General features: G+C 42.0%; 1 protein-coding gene across 1 annotated transcript; it reads left to right on the forward strand.

Moving 5' to 3' along the window:
* Positions 1 to 1,910: 1,910 nt before the first annotated feature.
* Positions 1,911 to 12,657, forward strand: ttc34 (tetratricopeptide repeat domain 34). The gene is made up of 6 exons (XM_051660737.1): positions 1,911 to 2,647; positions 2,897 to 3,059; positions 8,061 to 8,196; positions 9,330 to 9,496; positions 11,190 to 11,216; positions 11,479 to 12,657. Exons 1-6 carry the CDS (start codon positions 1,911 to 1,913, stop codon positions 11,833 to 11,835), a joined length of 1,587 nt encoding a protein of 528 aa, XP_051516697.1. The 3' UTR covers positions 11,836 to 12,657.
* The last annotated feature ends 6,857 nt before the right edge of the window (positions 12,658 to 19,514 follow it).

Here is a 19,514-nt window from a genome sequence, read left to right on the forward strand (position 1 = left end):
TTAAAATGTATTCTACATATATAGTATTATTTTGATAAATGTGTAACCCAAGTGAAGTACTGAAAAGTAATTAACTTATTTCAAAGTCAGTAACTGTAATTGGATTATTAAAAAATTTAAATGTAATGCAATACATTGCTTTTTGTTGTAAAAAGTAATTAGATTACAGTAAACAATTGCTTTGTAATTAGATTATACTCAGCACTGGTCACATCACTGTAAAATGAGTCTTACAGTCACTGTTGTTAATTCTTACTAAATTTGTTCCATTATTCTATTACTTAATAGGGGTTGACAGCTTAGGAAGTATTGCAGTTATATGCTAACAGGAATTCACACCACTGATTGTGTCTAACTGACATAATTTCTTGTTTTATATGGGGAAATATTTCCTCTTCAGCTCTGCAAATTTAATTTGCTTGACTGGGTAATTGATTTCTATTATATAATACTATCTTGATATTTGTACTTTTTGTACTGCATGTAATTCTCATAATCAGTTATCAGAAATTATTCTCAAAGATAGAGAGAAAAAAATAACATAGAACCCTAGGTTATTCTGTTATCATTTACTCACAATGTTGTTGTTCCAAACCCCTGTGACTTTCTTTTGTCTGTGAAACACAGCAGGAGATGTTAGCCAGGCAAAATGTTTGCCTCAGTCACCATTCACTTTCATTGCATCCTGTTCCAGATAAAGTAAGTGAATGGTGCTTAATGTTCCCTTTTGTGTTCCACAGAAGAATGCAAGTTTTTCATTTGTTTGAAACAACGTGAAGGTGAGTTAATAATGATAGAATGTAAATTTTTGTGTGAATTTTCCCTTTCAATGATTAATTCGTAGGTGGTGGTGCAGTAGATTCCCTGCTAGAGAGAGTGAGATGTTATGCTTTACTGGGCCAATGGAAGACAGCCATCTTTGACTTTACTGGGATCCTAAAGGTGCACCCAGACCATGTGCAGGCTTTGTGTGGAAGAGGATTCACTTATCTTATGCTGAATCAACAGAAGGTGTGGTAGCAAAGACGTAGACTTCCCTTTATACTCGGCTATGTTAAAACAGTTTCACTTCATGTCACATGATGTTTCATTATAAGATATAACTGATCAGGCTGTTATAACAGAAACTCAGAACAGAAAGTAATTTTTTTCTTGCATGCTGGTAAACTGACACTGTTAAATTGATAATTCTCCAGGAATACACACAACACATTCTTACTGCCCTTCAGTGTGGTGCTGATGAGAGCATGTTGTCTCTTAAAGACAAAGCAAGAAAGCTCATCAATGAATGGTTAGGTCAGCACTGTCGCTGCAGCCTTTTAGAAATACTGTTGGCCAGTACAGTACCCTGTTTAGAGGAGCACCTTTGAGAGGCGTTTTTGATTGGTGGAGCACTAGTGAACACTGATTGCAGGGATCCCAGTTGGCACCTCCTGTACATGGATACACTACTTGCCAAAGGTGAGCAGTATAGACAATTTGATAGTCATTCCTGTGACCCTTTAGGTTCATCATTGAACAGGGTTGCACATGGTTAGTTCTGGAGCTAACAAGAGCACAGGCCTGCTTGCTCTCTGATCCTCACAACCCTAAAGGTCCACAGCTCTATCTGAAGGCCTTTTGTGGAAATAAATCTGAAACTATTAGACTTGTCAAAGAAAGTGAAACTCAACACGTGTCACTATTAGTTAAAGCCGTTTATGAGCAAATGTCTTAGATAAATTCTATTCTCTATAATAAAGGCCAGATTGTGAAACCAATGAAGTGGAGATCTTGATTGCCATGAAGCAATTGAGTTTTTACTCGCCATTTCACCAGATGACATCCAAGTCAGAGAACTTCAAGCTGAAGTTTTGTTCTAATCAAGAAAGTTTGCGGAAAGTGCTGAAGCTTTGTCCCTGGCTCTTCAGATGGGTGGCTCACAGGTCAAGACAAACACATCTAACGGTCATGCCGAGCTGGCAGTGTCACCTAAGAATAGAGTATGTCTACTGGTGGGTAGAGCAATTGCACAATTTTCAGCTGGAGGACGAGCAAGCAAAGTCTGCAAAGACCTCGGTGATGGTTTTTCAGTTCACCCAGCGACAGCGAGACAGCAATTACAAAGCCTCTTCTCTGACAATGGCATAGGCTTGGCAGCTCGCATCCAGCAGCGTCAACAGGTGGAGAAGGGTGACTCAGATTTCAGGGTGGCGGTTCTTGCGTGGCCTGACCTACGCTCATCCAAAGGATTGGAGTTGTTGGATGCCGTTATTGCTCAACTGCGAGCTCTCTGTCACTTAGAATCAGACGGAGGAGGTAGGGAGTTGCGTGTGCGTCTGGCAGACTGCCTTCTTCTGCATGGGGAACATAGAGAAGTTCTTTCCATAAGCTGCCAGCTAGCCTCTGCAGCTCCAGGCCAGCAAAGCTATCAGAACACCTTGCAAGTGCTCAGAGGGTTTTCCTGTCTTTTAATCAAAGACCATAAAGGTGCTCTGGAGGATTTCCAGGCAGTGATTGAGCATAACGCTCCTCACCCACCCAGTCGTGTGCATGCACTTTTCGGTAGGGGAATCTTACATTTGATGGCTGACTCACACTACCTGACTGCTCTGGATTATGTTACAGTGAGCCAATTACAGCTGCAGGACACTGCTCTAACTGTTAGGTGCCTGGTGCCATGAAACTAACGTGGGTTGCTGTGCACTGTGTTGCTGTAACAGGGGAGAGCCATGCTTGAGGGGACTGGAGAGCAGAAAGCTGATTCAAACCCACAGAAAGCACAACAAGAGCAGGAACAGAACCACTCTACCAACAAGCAAAGATACATTTTCAGCTTTCTGATTCTGACCAAAAGTTCATTGTATTGCTATCTCTTGCTTTTTGGCTTTATCTCTTATTTGGCTTCCTGTTTCAGGACTGCTGTTGGTGTGCATGCTCTTGCTCTTCTCCTAATGGAGTTGCAACCCGGTGCTGATGGATCCCAGATTCTCATAGCAGATACCCTGTACCAGCTGGGTCGTGTTGAGGAGGCTTACCGTCTTCTGTTCAACATTGAGCATACAGCTCCTCGTCCACCTGTTCTTTTTTGTAATTCAATTTTTTTATTGATTCCTACATTAAATAAAGAAAAGCAAAATATATATACATAGAATCAACATTTAAACCCCACAACCACCCCTCACCCTCCCAATCCCCAACCCCGCCCTGACCCCCAACAAACATATGAGTATATACACAAAAAAACACACAAACAAATATATTTATAATAATCACACACATTTATAATTTATACCTGCACCTCTCCCAAATTTTCAAAAGATCTTAACACTCCACTCTCATATAGGTCACCGAGTTTAGTAACCCCCCTCACAATCCACTCTGACCAGTAGAAAGGGGACTTTTTAATACATTATTACAACATTTAAATAAATGTCCGAATTAAACACTCTGGACACTTTTGTCCATACCGAGTGCAAATGTGAGGTAACGGGATATAACTTAACTTCTCCGATTAGTTTGATAGGCTTTGCAATGGCGAAATAGGGGCAAGAACTTCCTGTTCAATACAAAACCAGGGAGGGGCTCTCTCAGGTGGAAGCGACCAATGAGCCAAATGTCTGAGACTGAATGCATAATAATAAAACAAATTCTTGGGTAGGCCTAGCCCACCTTTGTCAATCGGCCTATGTAACTTATTGAAATGTAATCTGGGACACTTACTATTCCAAATGAAGGACTTCGCTATGCTATCAAATTGCTTGAAATAAGAGAGGGGGACATCTGCAGGGAGATATTGTAGCAGGTAGTTAAATTTTGGAATACAATTCATTTTAATATCATTAACCTTCCCAATCACTGATAAATGTAATAAAGCCCACCTGCCCACATCGCTTGAAAACCTTTTTATTAAGGGGTCAAAATTAACTCTAACTAAATCAGACAAATTTGCTGGGAATAAAATGCCCAAATACTTAATGCCCTGTTTGGGCCACTGGAAGGCGCCCGGCTGAAAAGCTGTTACTGGGCAGTACACTGTCAGAGCCAAAGCTTCGGATTTAGACGAATTGACTCTGTATCCTGAGAACTTAGTAAAGGAATTAATAATTCTGTGGAGGCAAGGCATAGATATAACGGGGTTGGAGACGAAAAATAAAATATCATCTGCGTAAAGCAAAAGCTTATGCGCCATACCTCCCGCCACCACACCTGGAAAATCATCTTCCTTTCTTATCGCGGCTGCTAATGGTTCCAGAGCAAGACAGAACAATAATGGGGAAAGAGGGCAACCCTGCCGGGTGCCCCTATCCTGAGTAAAATAAACTGAAATTAATCCATTTGTTTGTAACGCCGCTACCGGGTGTCTATAAAGTAACTTAATCCATCCAATAAAAGTATTCCCGAACCCGTATATTTCTAAAATTGTAAAAAGATAATCCCATTCTACCATATCAAATGCCTTTTCGATGTCAAGTTAGATGGCAGCGACCAGAGTCTGATCATTCACCACTAACCTCATGATATTGATAAAATGCCTAATGTTATCAGAAGAGCTGCAGCCCCGAATAAACCCCACCTGATCTATATGTGTATGAGATGTAATAACTTAATCGGTTAGCCAGAATTTTTGACAATATTTTAACGTCTATCTGGATCAGGGAAATTGGACGGTAACTCTTACACTTGCTTGGATCTTTGTCCTTTTTGTCCTTTGACTGATCCGGGCTTGTGTCTTGGTTGGTGGAACCTTTCCATTCTTTAATGATTCCGTATAAACTTCTAGCAAAAGTGGAGCCAATTCCGTAGCATAAAATCTAAAAAATTCAGTGGCAAAGCCATCTGGCCCCGGAGCCTTGCCTGTAGGGAAGGCCTTAATTACCTCGCCAAGCTCCTCCAAGTTTATCTAAGAATCAAAAGAATTGTTTTGCTCAGTCGTCAGTTTAGGGAGTTCTAATGGTTCCACAAAGTTCTAATATCTTCATCAGTAGACGAAGATGTGGAACTATTAAGATCAAGATAGAATTCTTTAAAAGCATTATTAATATCAATGGCTGAGCTATATATTTCACCACCAGCATATTTCACTGAGGGAATGGTAGAAAAAGACTCTCTCTGCTTTATATATCTAGCCAAAAGCTTCCCTGCTTTGTCCCCCAACTCGAAGTATGACTGTCTTGCCCTGAATAGCCAAAACTACACCTTTCGCAACAAAATAGTATTATATCTGTATTTCAATTGGGTCAATTCTTTGAGGCCATCAGATGACATTCGGTGCTTCAGCTCTGCCTCTGCACTTTTAATATTCTCTTCCAACTCCACGAGTTCTCGTGCTTTGGATTTTTTGATGAATGAGGCATACTGTATGATCCGACCCCTAAGAACTGTCTTAAGTGCCTCCCAAGCCACGCCAACAGAGGATATTGAGGACCAGTTGATCTCCATATACACATTGATTTTAGCCTTTAACATTTGTTGGAATTTAGGATTTTGCAAAATGGATACATTAAAGTGTCATCTATATGATTTATTTTTCTCTGACTGTGGCAACACCTCTAAACTCACCAGGGTGTGATCTGAGACTAAGATGTTTCCAATTGAGCAATCCCCAATAGATGAAATAAGGGACTTATATATATATATATATATATATATAAAAAATAAATTCTAGAGAAATCTTATGAACTGATGGAAAAATGTATAGTCCCTACCAGATGGGTTTAAAAGTCTCCAAATATCTGTAAGACCAAGATTTTTACACATCCTGTGAAGCGTCAGTGTTGCTGTAGGGGGCTTACACACTTTTGCTGCACTATGGTCAAAAGATTAAAGTCTCCTCCCAATATTATATCATGAGGGGTGCCAGCGGCTTGCAACATCCCTTCAAGATTTATAAAAAAAGCCCTGATCATCAGCGTTAGGTGTGTAAATATTAGCCAAAATCAACCTTTGCCCCTGAATTTCTGCTAAAACAATAATGACTCTGCCTAATTTATCTTTAATCTGTTTGAGACATTTGAATTGTAGATGCTTACTTATCAATGTAATGACTCCCCTGCTCTTACTTGAGCCAGCACTAAAGAAAACATGTCCACCCCATATCTTCCCAAATTTTTCAGCTTCCTGTGGGGAAAGATGCGTTTCTTGAAGAAACACTATATCATATTTCTTACGTTTAAGAAAAGAAATAACCTTCCTTCTTTTTATGAGGTGCCCCAACCCATTCACATTCCACGTGGAGAGAGACAATCCACTCATATTAACATTTTGACATATAAGAAAAAATAGATTGTGTCAAAAATTAAATTATAAAGACCACATTCCAACATTGGTGCAATAATCAACCCCGAACCTCCCCCAGAAAAAAAAAAAAAAACAGAAAAAAGAAAAACGTGCGCATTAACCCCACGCACGACGGCACCAACCGGCATCCATCACTCAAACTCAAACAGTCCATGTACACCTACAAGAGTCCCTGCGACAGCTTTGCCGTCGGATTGCTAAAATCTGGTGTTTCTATACAAATTTTGTGAGACAGAATTACACAACAGAAAATAATCTATAAAACATACTCCAGTCAATAGGCGGAATAAGCACAAAGAACGTGTAGATTCATCCACATAACTGTCCCGAAGGAGTGTTATTCCACAAAATAAACTCTAGCACAAAAAGAAACAAAAAAGGCGCCCAGTTTCCTCGGACATTCAAGTGAATGTTCAAGGAGTCAGGCCCACTCTGCTGTTACATGAGTGGAACAAATGCCCTAATCACTCCAATGTTTGCAAGAAATATTCCACAAACAAACTCCACCCACTAGGAGGCATAAGCACAAAGAATGTGCAGATTCATCCACAAACTGTCCCGAAGGAGTGTTATTCCACAAAACAAACTCCAGCGCTAGGCGGAAACAACACAAAAAGAAACACAAAAGGTGCTCAGTTTCCTCGGACAGTCAAGTGAATGTTCAGTGAGTCAGGCCCACTCGGCTGCATTGAGAGCATCACACAATGACTTACTCATTCCATTGACTTTATAAAGTACATCAATTGCTGTGGGCATGTAAATATTTTGCGGCCATCCTTAGTATCTATTCTCAGTTTGGCCGGGAACAAAAGCGACCTTCCATTGATGTAAGAGTTTCTTGTATTCCTCAAATCGATCACATCTCTCTTGTCAAATTCGCGAAGTCTGGGAACAAGAAAATGCTGTGGTTCTTCCAAGAAAGACTTCCTTTACTCCTCACCTTGCGTAACACAAGATCTTTATCGGTTGATCTCAGAAATTTGTCCAGAATTGATTGAGGCCTGTCTCCGGAACTCTATGAGCTCGCTCGATTTCCAGCTTATGTCCTGTTATGTCGAGCAGACTCGGGAAGAGTTCCTCTGAGAATTTCACCATATCTCTGCCTTTTTCGTCCTCAGGAATTCCAACAATTCGGACGTTGTTTCGCCGGTTACGATTCTCAAGGTCTTCCAACTTTTCCCAAATGCGCTCCAAGTCCATCTTGGTCGCTAGAGGTTTAGCAGCTAATTCCCTCTCCGATGACACCAGATAATTGATCCGTTTCTCAGCATCAGCAAATCTTTAACCAACTCAGTGAATTTTGTCTCCATGGCAGTGATCGATCAACATATTACAGCAAGATCCTCCAAGTCAGCAACGACCTTCATCAGCATTGCCGACATGTTCGACAGTTGACGCTGAATCTCTTTTAGTCTCACTGGCCAAAATGAGTCCCGGGATTGCGGCCTGCTGTTCAGGGGCTTCAGCTTGAGCACGTAAGTGTCTTTTAATGTCTCCAGAGCCCAAGGATTGAACAGGGTTAATCGATTCTCACCAGTTTATGACACAAAAAATATTAAAACTAGCAAAGTCAAGGTTCAAAGTCCGAACCTTGCATGGCGCCACGTGACTCTCCCCCCGACCACCTATTCTTGCATGCCTTGCAATATTGCAACTACATTGTGGCTTCCTCTGTGATGCCTATCAGGGAAAAAGTTGTATTTCGCCCTCAGCTAAATTGTATTGAAACTATTAAAGTGTTTCTATGATAGTTAAATATGAATCTGTCTGATGTATTACAGCTCCTCAAGAAGCTGATTTTTACAAGACAGAACACTTCTAGAAAAACATTGTCACACCGCATCAAAACGTATTCTGTGTGGCCAACAAGCCGAATGTGCCATAAGGGAAGCTGTGGCCTATTTGTCCATGCTTCAGGTAACACAGACATGTTATTGACACATCCAGTGTTGGGTATTTCTCAAAAAAAGTAATTCACTACAAATGACTAATTACTATACATTTTTTTTTTATCAGATTACTGACATTACTGATTACTTTATCGAAAAATCTACTTCCTAAAATACTTTTCACAGAAAAGCTTTGGTTTTTCCGCTCAATGAATTCAAAATTATTTTAGTCTATATTTTCTCCTTGTTCATTGATTGTTAGGTGACTCATGCCCTTTAGCTGCCACAAAACACAAAAAGATGTATAAACATGTCATGTTTCAAATGTATTCTACATATATAGTATTATTTTAGATAAATGTGTAACCCAAGTGAAGAACTGAAAAGTAATTAACTTATTTCAAAGTCAGTAACTGTAATCGGATTACAAGAAAATTTAAATGTAATACAATACAATACACTTTGTTCTAAAAAGTAATTAGATTACAGTAAATAATTGCTTTGTAATTAGATTACACCCAGCACTGGTCACATCACTGTAAAATGAGTCTTACAGTCACTATTGTCAATTCTTACTAAATTTGTTCCATTATTCAATTACTTAATAGGGGATGACAGCTTAGGAAATAGTGCAGTTGTATGCTAACATGAATTCACACCACTGATTATGTCTAACTGACATAATTTCTTGTTTTGTATGGGGGAATATTTCCTCTTCAGCTCTGCAAATTTAATTTGCTTCACTGGGTAATTGATTTCCATTATATAATAATATCTTGATATTTGTACTTTTTGTATTGCATGTAAGTCTCATAATCAGTTATCAGAAATTATTCTTAAAGATAGAGAGAAAAAAAATAACATAGCTAGGTCATTCTGTTATCATTTACTCACAATGTTGTTGTTTCAAACCCCTGTGACTTTCTTTCGTCTGTGAAACACAACAGGAGATGTTAGCCAGGCAAAATGTTTGCCTCAGTCACCATTCACTTTCATTGCATCCTGTTCCAGATAAAGAAAGTGAATAGTGCCTAACATTCCCTTTTGTGTTCCATGGAAGAATGCAAGTTTTTCATTTGTTTGAAACAACATGAGGGTGAGTTAATAATGATAGAATGTAAATTTTTGTGTGAATTTTCCCTTTCAATGATTAATTCGTAGGTGGTGGTGCAATAGATTCCCTGCTGGAGAGAGCGAGATGTTATGCTTTATTGGGCCAATGGAAGACAGCCATCTTTGACTTTACTGGGATCCTAAAGGGGCACCCAGACCATGTGCAGGCTTTGTGTGGAAGAGGATTCACTTATCTTATGCTGAACCAACAGAAGGTGTGGTAGCAAAGACATTGACTTTCCTTCGATACTCAGCTATGTTAAAACAGTTTCACTTCACGTCACATGATGTTTCAAGATATAACTGATCAGGCTGTTATAACAGAAACTCAGAACAGAAAGTAATTTTGTTCTTGCATGCTGGTAAACTGACACTGTTAAATTGATTATTCTCCAGGAATACACATAATACTAACTTGCTGCCCTTCAGTGTGGTGCTGATGAGAGCATGTTGTCTCTTAAAGACAAAGCAAGAAAGCTCATCAGTGAATGGTTAGGTCAGCACTGTCACTGCAGCCTTTTAGAAATTCTGTTGGCCAATCCAGTACCCTGTCGAGAGGAGCACCTTCGAGAGACGTTTTTGATTGGTGGAGCACTAGTGAACATTGATTGCAGGGATCCCAGTTGGCACCTCCTGTACATGGATACACTACTTGCCAAAGGTGAGCAGTATAGAACGTTTGAGAGTCATTCCTGTGGCTCGTCTTTCCTGTGGTTTTTCATTGAACACAAAATTATGTTACACAAAACTGAGATTATATGTTATACGAATTTAATTAAAGTGATAGTTCACCTATTGTCATTGTGCAACTCACCAAACCTGTATGACTTTCTTCCCAGGTGTGTATGACTTTCTTTCTTCAGCAGAACACATTTGAAGAAAAATAGAAACATATCTCAGCGCAGTAGGTCCTTAAAATGAAAGTGGATTGTGATCAGAGTTTTGAGGTTTCAAAAATCACAGACAGTCAGCTTAAACATCATCCAAACGACTCCAGCGGTTAAATTAATGTCTTCTAAAGCGATACGGTTGCTTTTGGTGCGAAGAAGATCAATATTTAAGTACTTTTTAAATATAAACCATCAGTTCCGGTAAACTTCAGGAGAGGGCGGAGTTCATGCGATCTCTCCTGTGCCGTATTTGCTTTGGCATGTTACAGACATAATCTCACGTTTTTCTCTCGGTTGAGACATCCAGGATAAGCACACAAACGCACCATTGTGAGTAAAGAAACAGATACAAATACAGATCTAAACCAAAACCAATGAAGCTTCTGTACAGCATTCCTCCTACTCAGTTGTAAACAGCACTGCTCTTCCATGTGTGCCTCAGTTCTCACGTGTCTCACGTGCCAACGCAATTACATCACGCCCATACCGCTGCAGACCAGAAATGATGATTTAGAGTTAAAAAGTACTTAAATATAGATCTTTTTTCACACCAAAAGCGATTGTGTTGCTTTAGAAGACTTAATTTAACCGCTGGAGTCATATGGATGACGTTTATTCTGACTGTCTGTGATTTCTGGAGCTTCAAAGGTCGGATCACCACCCACTTTCATTTTAAGGACGTACTGAGCTAAGATATGTTTCTGTTTTTATTCAAATGTGTTCTGCTGAAGAAAGAAAGTCATACACACCGAGGATATCATGAGGGTGAGTAAATGATGAGAGAATTTTAATTTTAGGGTGAACTAACCCTTTAAGTCGTAATGTAAGATATGTTTTACAAAGTAGATTTTTGAACTGATGTTTGATAGGGGAGGTGAATGCTGCAGGTGCAAACCTTTGGGCCAGATGGGGCATGGTGAAGGCCTGGCAGCAGAACTACACAGTGGAAGCCAACTATCTAAGTGTGGTGGCTGAGAAAGAACCAGCAACTTTAGAATTTCTAATAAGTCTTCCGTAGGCCTCTCAAAGAAAATGCCTGGCACAGGTAATCGCTATTCCAATAAAATATTCAAGAAATTAAGATAAGGTACTCCCTGCTGAAAGACCAGCTTAGACCAGTGTAAATTTCCATGCAGTTCCAGGCTGGTCTAGTGGTAAATACAGTATATTCAACCAAATTTGCTTTGATGTGGTATAAAGAGTTTTCTCTTTTTTGTATAGTTCTTGTGCTATTACTCAATGCAGATTCGACTTTATCTCTGTAGTGGCTAATAAAGTGATTCTGATTTTAATATATGTGCTTCCAGGCAGCATCTCAGGAGGCCAGAAGTGTCTCTAAAAGTGACCAGTGGGAGCATGCCTTAGCCTTGCTGACTCTCACAGTGCGAGCAGTCAATGAGGTGAAGCTTCAGTACCTTAGGCAGCGTGCAGCCTGCCTAGCCCACCTGGGCCTGCATGAGAGGGCAGTATCTGATCTGAATAAAGTCATGGCCATGGCACAGACAGCAGAGAGGAGCATAGGGTGTGGGCAGAGGACCTTTGCTGTCGAGGTCGCAGCCTTCTGTTGTGTTCCCGTGAGGAGTCTGGCTTACAGGACATTTCCCAAGCCCTGGACCTGCACGAGGAACAGGCACTGCTGTGTGCTGAAGCTGGCCTGGGAATAGAACACCTTGCTGAATTGTTCTTGTACTTTGCCCTGCAGCACTTAGGAGAGCAGCAGCTTGACAAAGCTCGGCTTCTGACAGAGAATGGGCTTAATGTGGCTGAGGTTTAGAATAAAACGAGAGGTCTCAGGTCCATGTACAGTTCACTAGAGATGAAATATGATGATGTCATGTTTAATTGTGCAAAGACAATTGAACCAAAGGTGACAGATACAGCTGACAGTTATGGCTTCATATTAAGGATGGCCAAACAGGCAGACATAATAGTAAGACTTTATGATAAAAGAAATGGCAATATTACTGTAGGTTATTGTGTTGTATCAGACTATTATAGTAAGCCTTAAAGGAATTTTTCAGGTTCAATACAAGTTAAAGGCAATTGACAGCATTTGTGGCATGATGCTGGTTACCACAAAAAATTATTGACTCATCCCTCGTTTATTAAAAAAAAGAAGCAAAAATCATGGTTACAGTAAGGCTTTAAAATACTCATTAAAATACTCACTGTTTCAAAAGTATAGCTACAAGAGGTAAACATTATATGTGTTAATGTGATTTTAGTGTGATAAAATCGGGGATTTACCAGCATTATAGGATATACCATATTACTGGATTTACCAGTGTTTTGTCATCATGACAACCTCATCTAATTTGTAATATTGGATAGGACTTTACACAGAAAAGGTTAGCAAGCAATTTTATCACTAAATTATACTGAAGGTATATTGTTAACATTTTGTGTCAGTTTGTATTTTAACATTGATGGATATAAATATATAAATAAATATATTATAAGACAAAACAAACAAACACAATCAGCTATGGAAGAAATCACTGTAAAAGTATCATAATTGAAACAAATTATTTATTTATTTTAGTGAAAGTCATAGTTTGATTTATTGTCATTGCTTCCCTGTGTAGCAGGAAATTATGTTGTGCAGGGCATTTAACACATTAACATATTGTCCATTAGGCAGAGGCAATAAATATAAACACTTCCATAAATTACAGAAAATTTGACTATATACAGTATGCGTCGACAGTGAGTATGAGTAACGTAGTCATTGTGCCATTAATTGACAATGTAGGAGCAACACAGAATAGAAATGAATGTCCATTAGTATCCATAATCTCTTTCTTTCTAAGCATTGAATGATTGCTGATGTTAAGAGATTCTGCACTGTAACTCAGTGTCTGTCACCTCTCTGTACACTTGTCTTATCATCGTGAGTTACAACCCCTCACCACTGTTGTGTCGTCAGCAACCTCTATGATGTGGCTGGTGAGCTGCTCAGATGCTTGGTGGCACACGTATGTGAGTAGTTTGAACATTTGATGGCTATACACTATATACTTTATTACATTTCTGCAACTCAATCTCTGAGGTTAGAATATAAAGTATACTACTGTAGATTTGTGTGTCTTCTGTATGGTCTTGCATCATATTAAAAAAGAATGCACATAATGTAGGTCATCACTGGTCTACTGTACATAAATACTGTATGCTTTCCAAGCTGATTATTCTTTACCAATATATGTTTCCCTTTTACATATACAGTACATTAGTGTACAAATGTAAGTGTATGACACCTGAATGTGTCCACTGCTATTGCGTTTCTATCCACCTCCTATGCGTTTTCATGAGAGGTCTTCTTTTGTTTTTTGGCAATTCGTGTTTTTTGTGCATATCACCACCTACTTGGCTGTTGTGCAAGTAAGATTTATTTATTATTTTCCTTTATTCTTCCTTTTTTCTTTCTCCTTCCTGCCCAGAAGGTGGCGATATGCACGAAGAATGTGAATCGCTAAAAATCAGAAGAAGAAGAACTCTGTTCTCTCGTGAACACGCATAGGCGGGCTGTTTGAAAGTAGATTTATAGGGGGAAAAAAGGACTTAAATATTTATCTGTTTCTCACCCACACCTTTCATATAGTTTCTGAAGACATGAAATTAACCACTTGAGTCTGGATTACTTGTATGCTGCCTTTATGCACTTTTTGGAGCTTCAAAGTTTGGCCACAATTCACTTGCATTTAATGGACCTACAGAGCTGAGATATTTTTCTAATGGGGGGGGTGTACTTGCTTGTTCTGATTACTGGGGGGGTTACCTCCTCCCCACCCCCCTGGAATTTACGCCCTTGCATACACATCTGATATTGCATGAGGGTGTGTAAATGATGGGAGAATTTTCGTTTTAGGGTGAAACATATACAGAATTAATGACAAATAAAATGTAAGTTTTGATCTGCATCTTGTGTTTACTTTTGTTTGGTTTCATTCAATAATGCTCTTCTCTTTTCATGCATTAAAAAAAAGATGCATGGACTAAATGACTGACCATCAAATTTCAAAGTGGGTTGTCTGCTTTGTGGCCTACTTTTAGAGAATTAAACTTCTGGGTGCACAGTCTTGTGCAGAGACTATGGAGGCAGTGTTGTGTGTGTGTGTATATATATATATATATATATTAGTAGAATTGCAGAGATAAAGTGTATACTTGTCTATTGTAATCTATATTGACTAAATATTATCTTAACATTGCATCATTGCAACCATAGTGCACATTTCCAAGATAAATCTATAATTTCTGTAGAAATATAAGTAATCACATTTATAATTTGTTGGCAAAGCAGGTTCTTTATTATGTCTGTCATCAGTAGTATGACGAATTCTCATCATGTCTACACATCACAACTACAAACCTCACGATGGGTGATTTGTCAGTTGAATAGCACACCCAGTAGATGACCACCAGCCTTTCTATAATTTATATACAAGACAATGTAATTAATAAATTAGAACTATTCATACTGACCTTAAAGGGATAGTTTACCCAAAAATGGAAATTCTGTCATCATTTACTTACCCTAATGAAGCTCCAGAGTCCAAATCCGTATTACTTCCTGCCGTGGAACACAAAAGGAAAAGTCTTCACACAACCTTTTGTCACACATTATAATAAAAGTGAATAGAGATTATGTGCTGTCAAGCTCCACAAAGGACAAAAAACACTTTTAAACCACAATAAAATTCATTAATACGACTCACACAATATATTCTAAGTCTTCTGAAGCCATATGATCAATTTGTGTCATGAACAGACCGAAATTTAAGCCGTTATTCATTCTTTAATAAAATTACCCATCTGCCTTTTCACATGCGTCCACCAGAGGGTACTGCTTGAGCTGAAGATCTTGATTCAAAACCTCAAAAACTCCTTTTAGTAACTAACAGGAAAAAATGAATTTACAAAATTAGGAAAGTATATGGATTGAAAACGAAAAGTTGTGACCAATCACAATGCACTTGGGAATTATTTTGGTTTTTGACATTGTTCAACCAATAAGAAGGATTCTGAAGATAAAATGTAATTAGATTTACATTTCTTAAAAAAATAATTCCAGTGTTTACAAGGCAGTAAATGAATAGTGTTGTTAGAGTTTCAGGTAAGCTTAAAAGATAAGTTCACCCAAAAATGAAAATTCTCCATCATTTACTCACCCTCATGCCATCCCAGATGTGTTTGACTTTCATTCTTCTGCTGAACACAAACAAAGATTTTTAGAAGAATATTTCAGTGCTATGGATTCATACAATGCAAGTGAATGGGTACCAACATTATGAAGTTCCAAAAAGCACATAAAGGCAGTATAAAAGTAATCCATAAGATGTGTAGATGAGAAACAGATCAACATTTAAGTTCCTTTTTTACTATAAATCTCCATCTTTGACCAGCCTCAACCAGCACATGGCGATATGCACAAAGAATGCGAATCACCAAAAACAAAAGAAGAAGAATGTGAAAGTGAAAGTGGAGATTTATCGTAAAAGGACTTAAATATTGCTGATTTTCTCACCCACACCGGTCATATCACTTCTGAAGATATGGATTTAAACACTGGAGTCATATGGATTACTTTTATGCTGTGTCTTTATGTGCTTTTGGACCTTCAAAATTTTGGTATCAATTCACATGCACTGTATGGACCTACAGAGCTGAAATATTCTTCTAAAAATCTTTGTTTGTGTTCTTCAGAAGGAAGAAAGTCATACACATCTGGGATGGCACGAGGGTGAGTAAATGATGGGAGAATTTTCATTTTTGGGTGAACTATTTCTTTAAATGTAAGGCTTTGATCGTTGAAATTAAGTCAGTGCTGATCACAATTTAGTATGCAAACAGATGTAAGAAATTAAACCAATAGTAATTAAGTATGCAAATAAAAGGATGGTGTTATCGCTTTCGGTTAGATTTAGTTCCCTATCTGTCACTCACTCGACATTGTGTCGATGTAGTGACACTAGGGGTCACTCTTGGCAGCCCGAGACACCTCTGGTCTTTGATAAAAGGCCAATGAAAATTGGCGAGTGGTATTTGCATGCCACTCCCCCGGACATACGGGTATAAAAGGAACTGGTATGCAACCACTCATTCAGATTTTCTCTTCGGAGCTGAACGGTCATGCTCACTGAGCTGAATTCTCACGACTGTTCATTCACCTCTGCTGGATCTGGCGGTGCATTTCAGGGGCTTCTCCCTCCTCTGCACTGGTGCACTGCAGAGAACGCCCCTGGGCGCTTCGGCAGAAAAAAGAGAGTATATTTTCCTGAAAGAGTATATTTCTCTAAAAGAGCGGCACACACGGAACGTCTTTTTAAAGACTCGTCTTTTTAAAGATGCCTTTCCGATTGTGTGTTATTCCTGGTTACGGTCATTACCTCTCAACTTCAGATGGTCATGATCGCTGTCTTTCGTGTTTGGGCATGACCCACACGGAGGCAGCGTTCGTGGATGGAACATGACCATGGCAACGTTGCGGTCACGGCTTGCTTTCGTAAGAAAACCTACGGGTTTGAGGCCAGTGCGGCTAGCACTGGGGGCGATTTGGGGACCCCAATGGGACCGCCTCCACTAGATATCCCCCCGCGGACCTCCCATTCCCCAGCACGCTCATCTGCCCCGATCAGGCTTCCGGATAAGTCCGCCGGCTCGTCTCACGGCGAGTTTGACCTCTTGTTCAGAGCCCGCGAAGCTGATGAGCTCTCAAGTGCAGCATCGGAGAGCGGGCTTGTCCAGTCAGACGCAGAAGCCTCAGCTGGGCTCCCCCTTCGGGGACGATTGCCCAGTCACAGGCTGATGCAGAGATGACGGACATGCTTTCCCGGGCGGCCGCGAGCGTCGGGCTACAGTGGAACCCACCGCTCTCCCCTGAACCCTCGCGGCTTGATGATTGGTTCCTGGGCTCGCAGTGCCGCTCAAAGCAGCCGCGCCCCACTCCTTCTTCCCAGAAGTGCACGAGGAGCTGACAAAATCGTGGGAGGCACCTTTTACTGCCCGGTCCCGATTTCTCAGTTCCCCCACCCTCACTACCCTCGATGGCGGGGCGGCCAGGGGCTATACGGCGATTCCCCCAGTGGATAAGGCGCTCGCGGTGCACCTTTGCCCGCAGAGCGCCGCCACCTGGCGCGGATGCCCAAAGCTCCCGTCCAAGCCCTGTAGGTTCACGTCGTCCCTGACGGCCAAAGCCTACAGCGCTGCTGGACAAGCCGCCTCTGCCCTGCACGCCATGGCTCTCCTACAGGTCCACCAAGCCAAGGCGCTAAAAGAACTGCATGTGGGTAGTTCTGCCCCAGATCTGATGCAGGAACTGCGCTCGGCGACCGACCTTGCTCTACGAGCGACGAAGGTCACAGCGCGGTCTCTCAGGCGGACGATGTCCACATTAGTGGTCCAGGAGCGCCAACTTTGGCTCAACCTGGTCGAGATGGGTGAGGCCGACAAGACACGGTTCCTTGCTGCCCCCATCTCCCAGGCTGGCCCATTCAGTGACACCGTCGAGGACTTTGCCCAGCAGTTCTCGACGGTGAAGCAGCAGATGGAGGCTATCCAGCATATCCTGCCCTGGCGCGGCTCAAGATCCCGCACCCCGTTTGCTCGTCACCCGCCGCGATGCCCCACCTGCCGGTATGTCTGACGACGTTGTCCCTTTGGTCCCCCTCCCGTGGAACTTGGATGCATGGTTTGCGCTTTCCAATCCGTCGCGATGGCTGGTCCGGACCGTCCGACTCGGCTATGCGATTCAGTTCACCAGGCATCCGCCCAGGTTCAGCGGTATCCACTTCACCTTGGAGAAGGACGAAAACGCTGCTACCTTGCGTGCGGAGATCGCCACCCTCCTACGGAAGGGTGTGATAGAACCTGTCCCTCCGGCCGAGATGAAGACAGGGTTTTACAGCCCCTACTTTATCGTACTGAAAAAGGCGGTGGATTGCGGGCAATCATGGACCTGCGAGAACTAAACCGGGCTTTACACAGACTCCCGTTCAAGATGATGACGCAAAAACGCATTGGCAGCGCGCCTCACGAACGAGCACACACAGTCGGAGCTGGCCTATTTGAAGGCGTTCAAACAGAAAACAGTGGTTCCACTGATATTCTTTCAGAGGCTCCTGGGGCATATGACATCCTAAGCGGTGGCCACCCTGCTCGGGTTGATGCATATGAGACCGCTTAAGCACTGGCTTCAGACTCGAGTCCCGAGATGGGCATGGCACCGCTGGACACATCGTGTGGCCATCACGCCGGTCTGTCACCGTCTCTTCAGCCCTTGGAACAACCTCTCATTTCTACGGGCAGGTGTTCCCCTAGAGCAGGTCTCCAGGCACATCATGGTCACAACAGACACCTCCAAAATGGGCTGGGGCACTGTTTGCAATGGGCACGCAGCTGCCGGCTTATGGACGGGCCCGCGGCTGTGTTGGCACATCAACTGCCTCGAGTTTTTGGCAATTCTGCTTGCCCTGCGGAGGTTCCGGCCGTTGATCCAGGGCAAGCATGTGTTAGTTCGGACAGACAACACAGCAATGGTAGCATATGTCAACCGCCAAGGCGGTTTGCGCTCTCGTTGTATGTCACAACTCGCCCGCCGTCTCCTCCTCTGGAGTCAGCAGCACTTCAAGTCGTTGCGAGCCACTCACATCCCGGGCAACCTCAACACTGCAGCGGACGCACTGTCACGGCAGGTTACCCTCAGGGGAGAGTGGAGACTCCACCCTCAGGTGGTCAGCTGATTTGGAGTCGATTCAGACAGGTACAGGTAGACCTGTTCACCTCCCAAGAATCCTCCCACCGCCCGCTCTGGTACACCCTGACCAAGGCACCTCTCGGCATAGACGCGCTGGCACACAGCTGGCCTCCTGGCCTACACAAATATGCGTTTCCCCCAGTGAGCCTACTTACACAGACTCTGTGCAAGGTCAGGGAGGACGAGGAGCAGGTCGTCCTGGTAGCACCCTACTGGCCCACCCAGACGTGGTTTTCAGAACTCATGCTCCTCGTGACAGCTCCCCCCCGGCGAATTCCCCTGAGGAATTCACCTTCTTTCTCAGGGACGGGACACCATCTGGCACCCATGACCAGACCTCTGGAACCTAAGACCTAAGAGGTCTACCACCCACGGTCGTAGACACGATCACTCAGGCTAGGGCCCCCTCTATGAGGCACCTGTATGCCTTTAAGTGGTGTCTGTTCGCTAAGTGGTGTTCTTCCCGACGGGAAGACCCCCAGAGATGCGCAGTCGGATTGGTGCTTTCCTTCCTGCAGGAGAGGTTGGAAGGGCGGCTGTCCCCTCCCACCTTGAAGGTGTACATTGCTGCTATAGCAGCACACCACGACA

Source organism: Myxocyprinus asiaticus, chromosome 28 (genome assembly GCF_019703515.2).
Source record: "Myxocyprinus asiaticus isolate MX2 ecotype Aquarium Trade chromosome 28, UBuf_Myxa_2, whole genome shotgun sequence".
NCBI lineage: Eukaryota > Metazoa > Chordata > Actinopteri > Cypriniformes > Catostomidae > Myxocyprinus > Myxocyprinus asiaticus.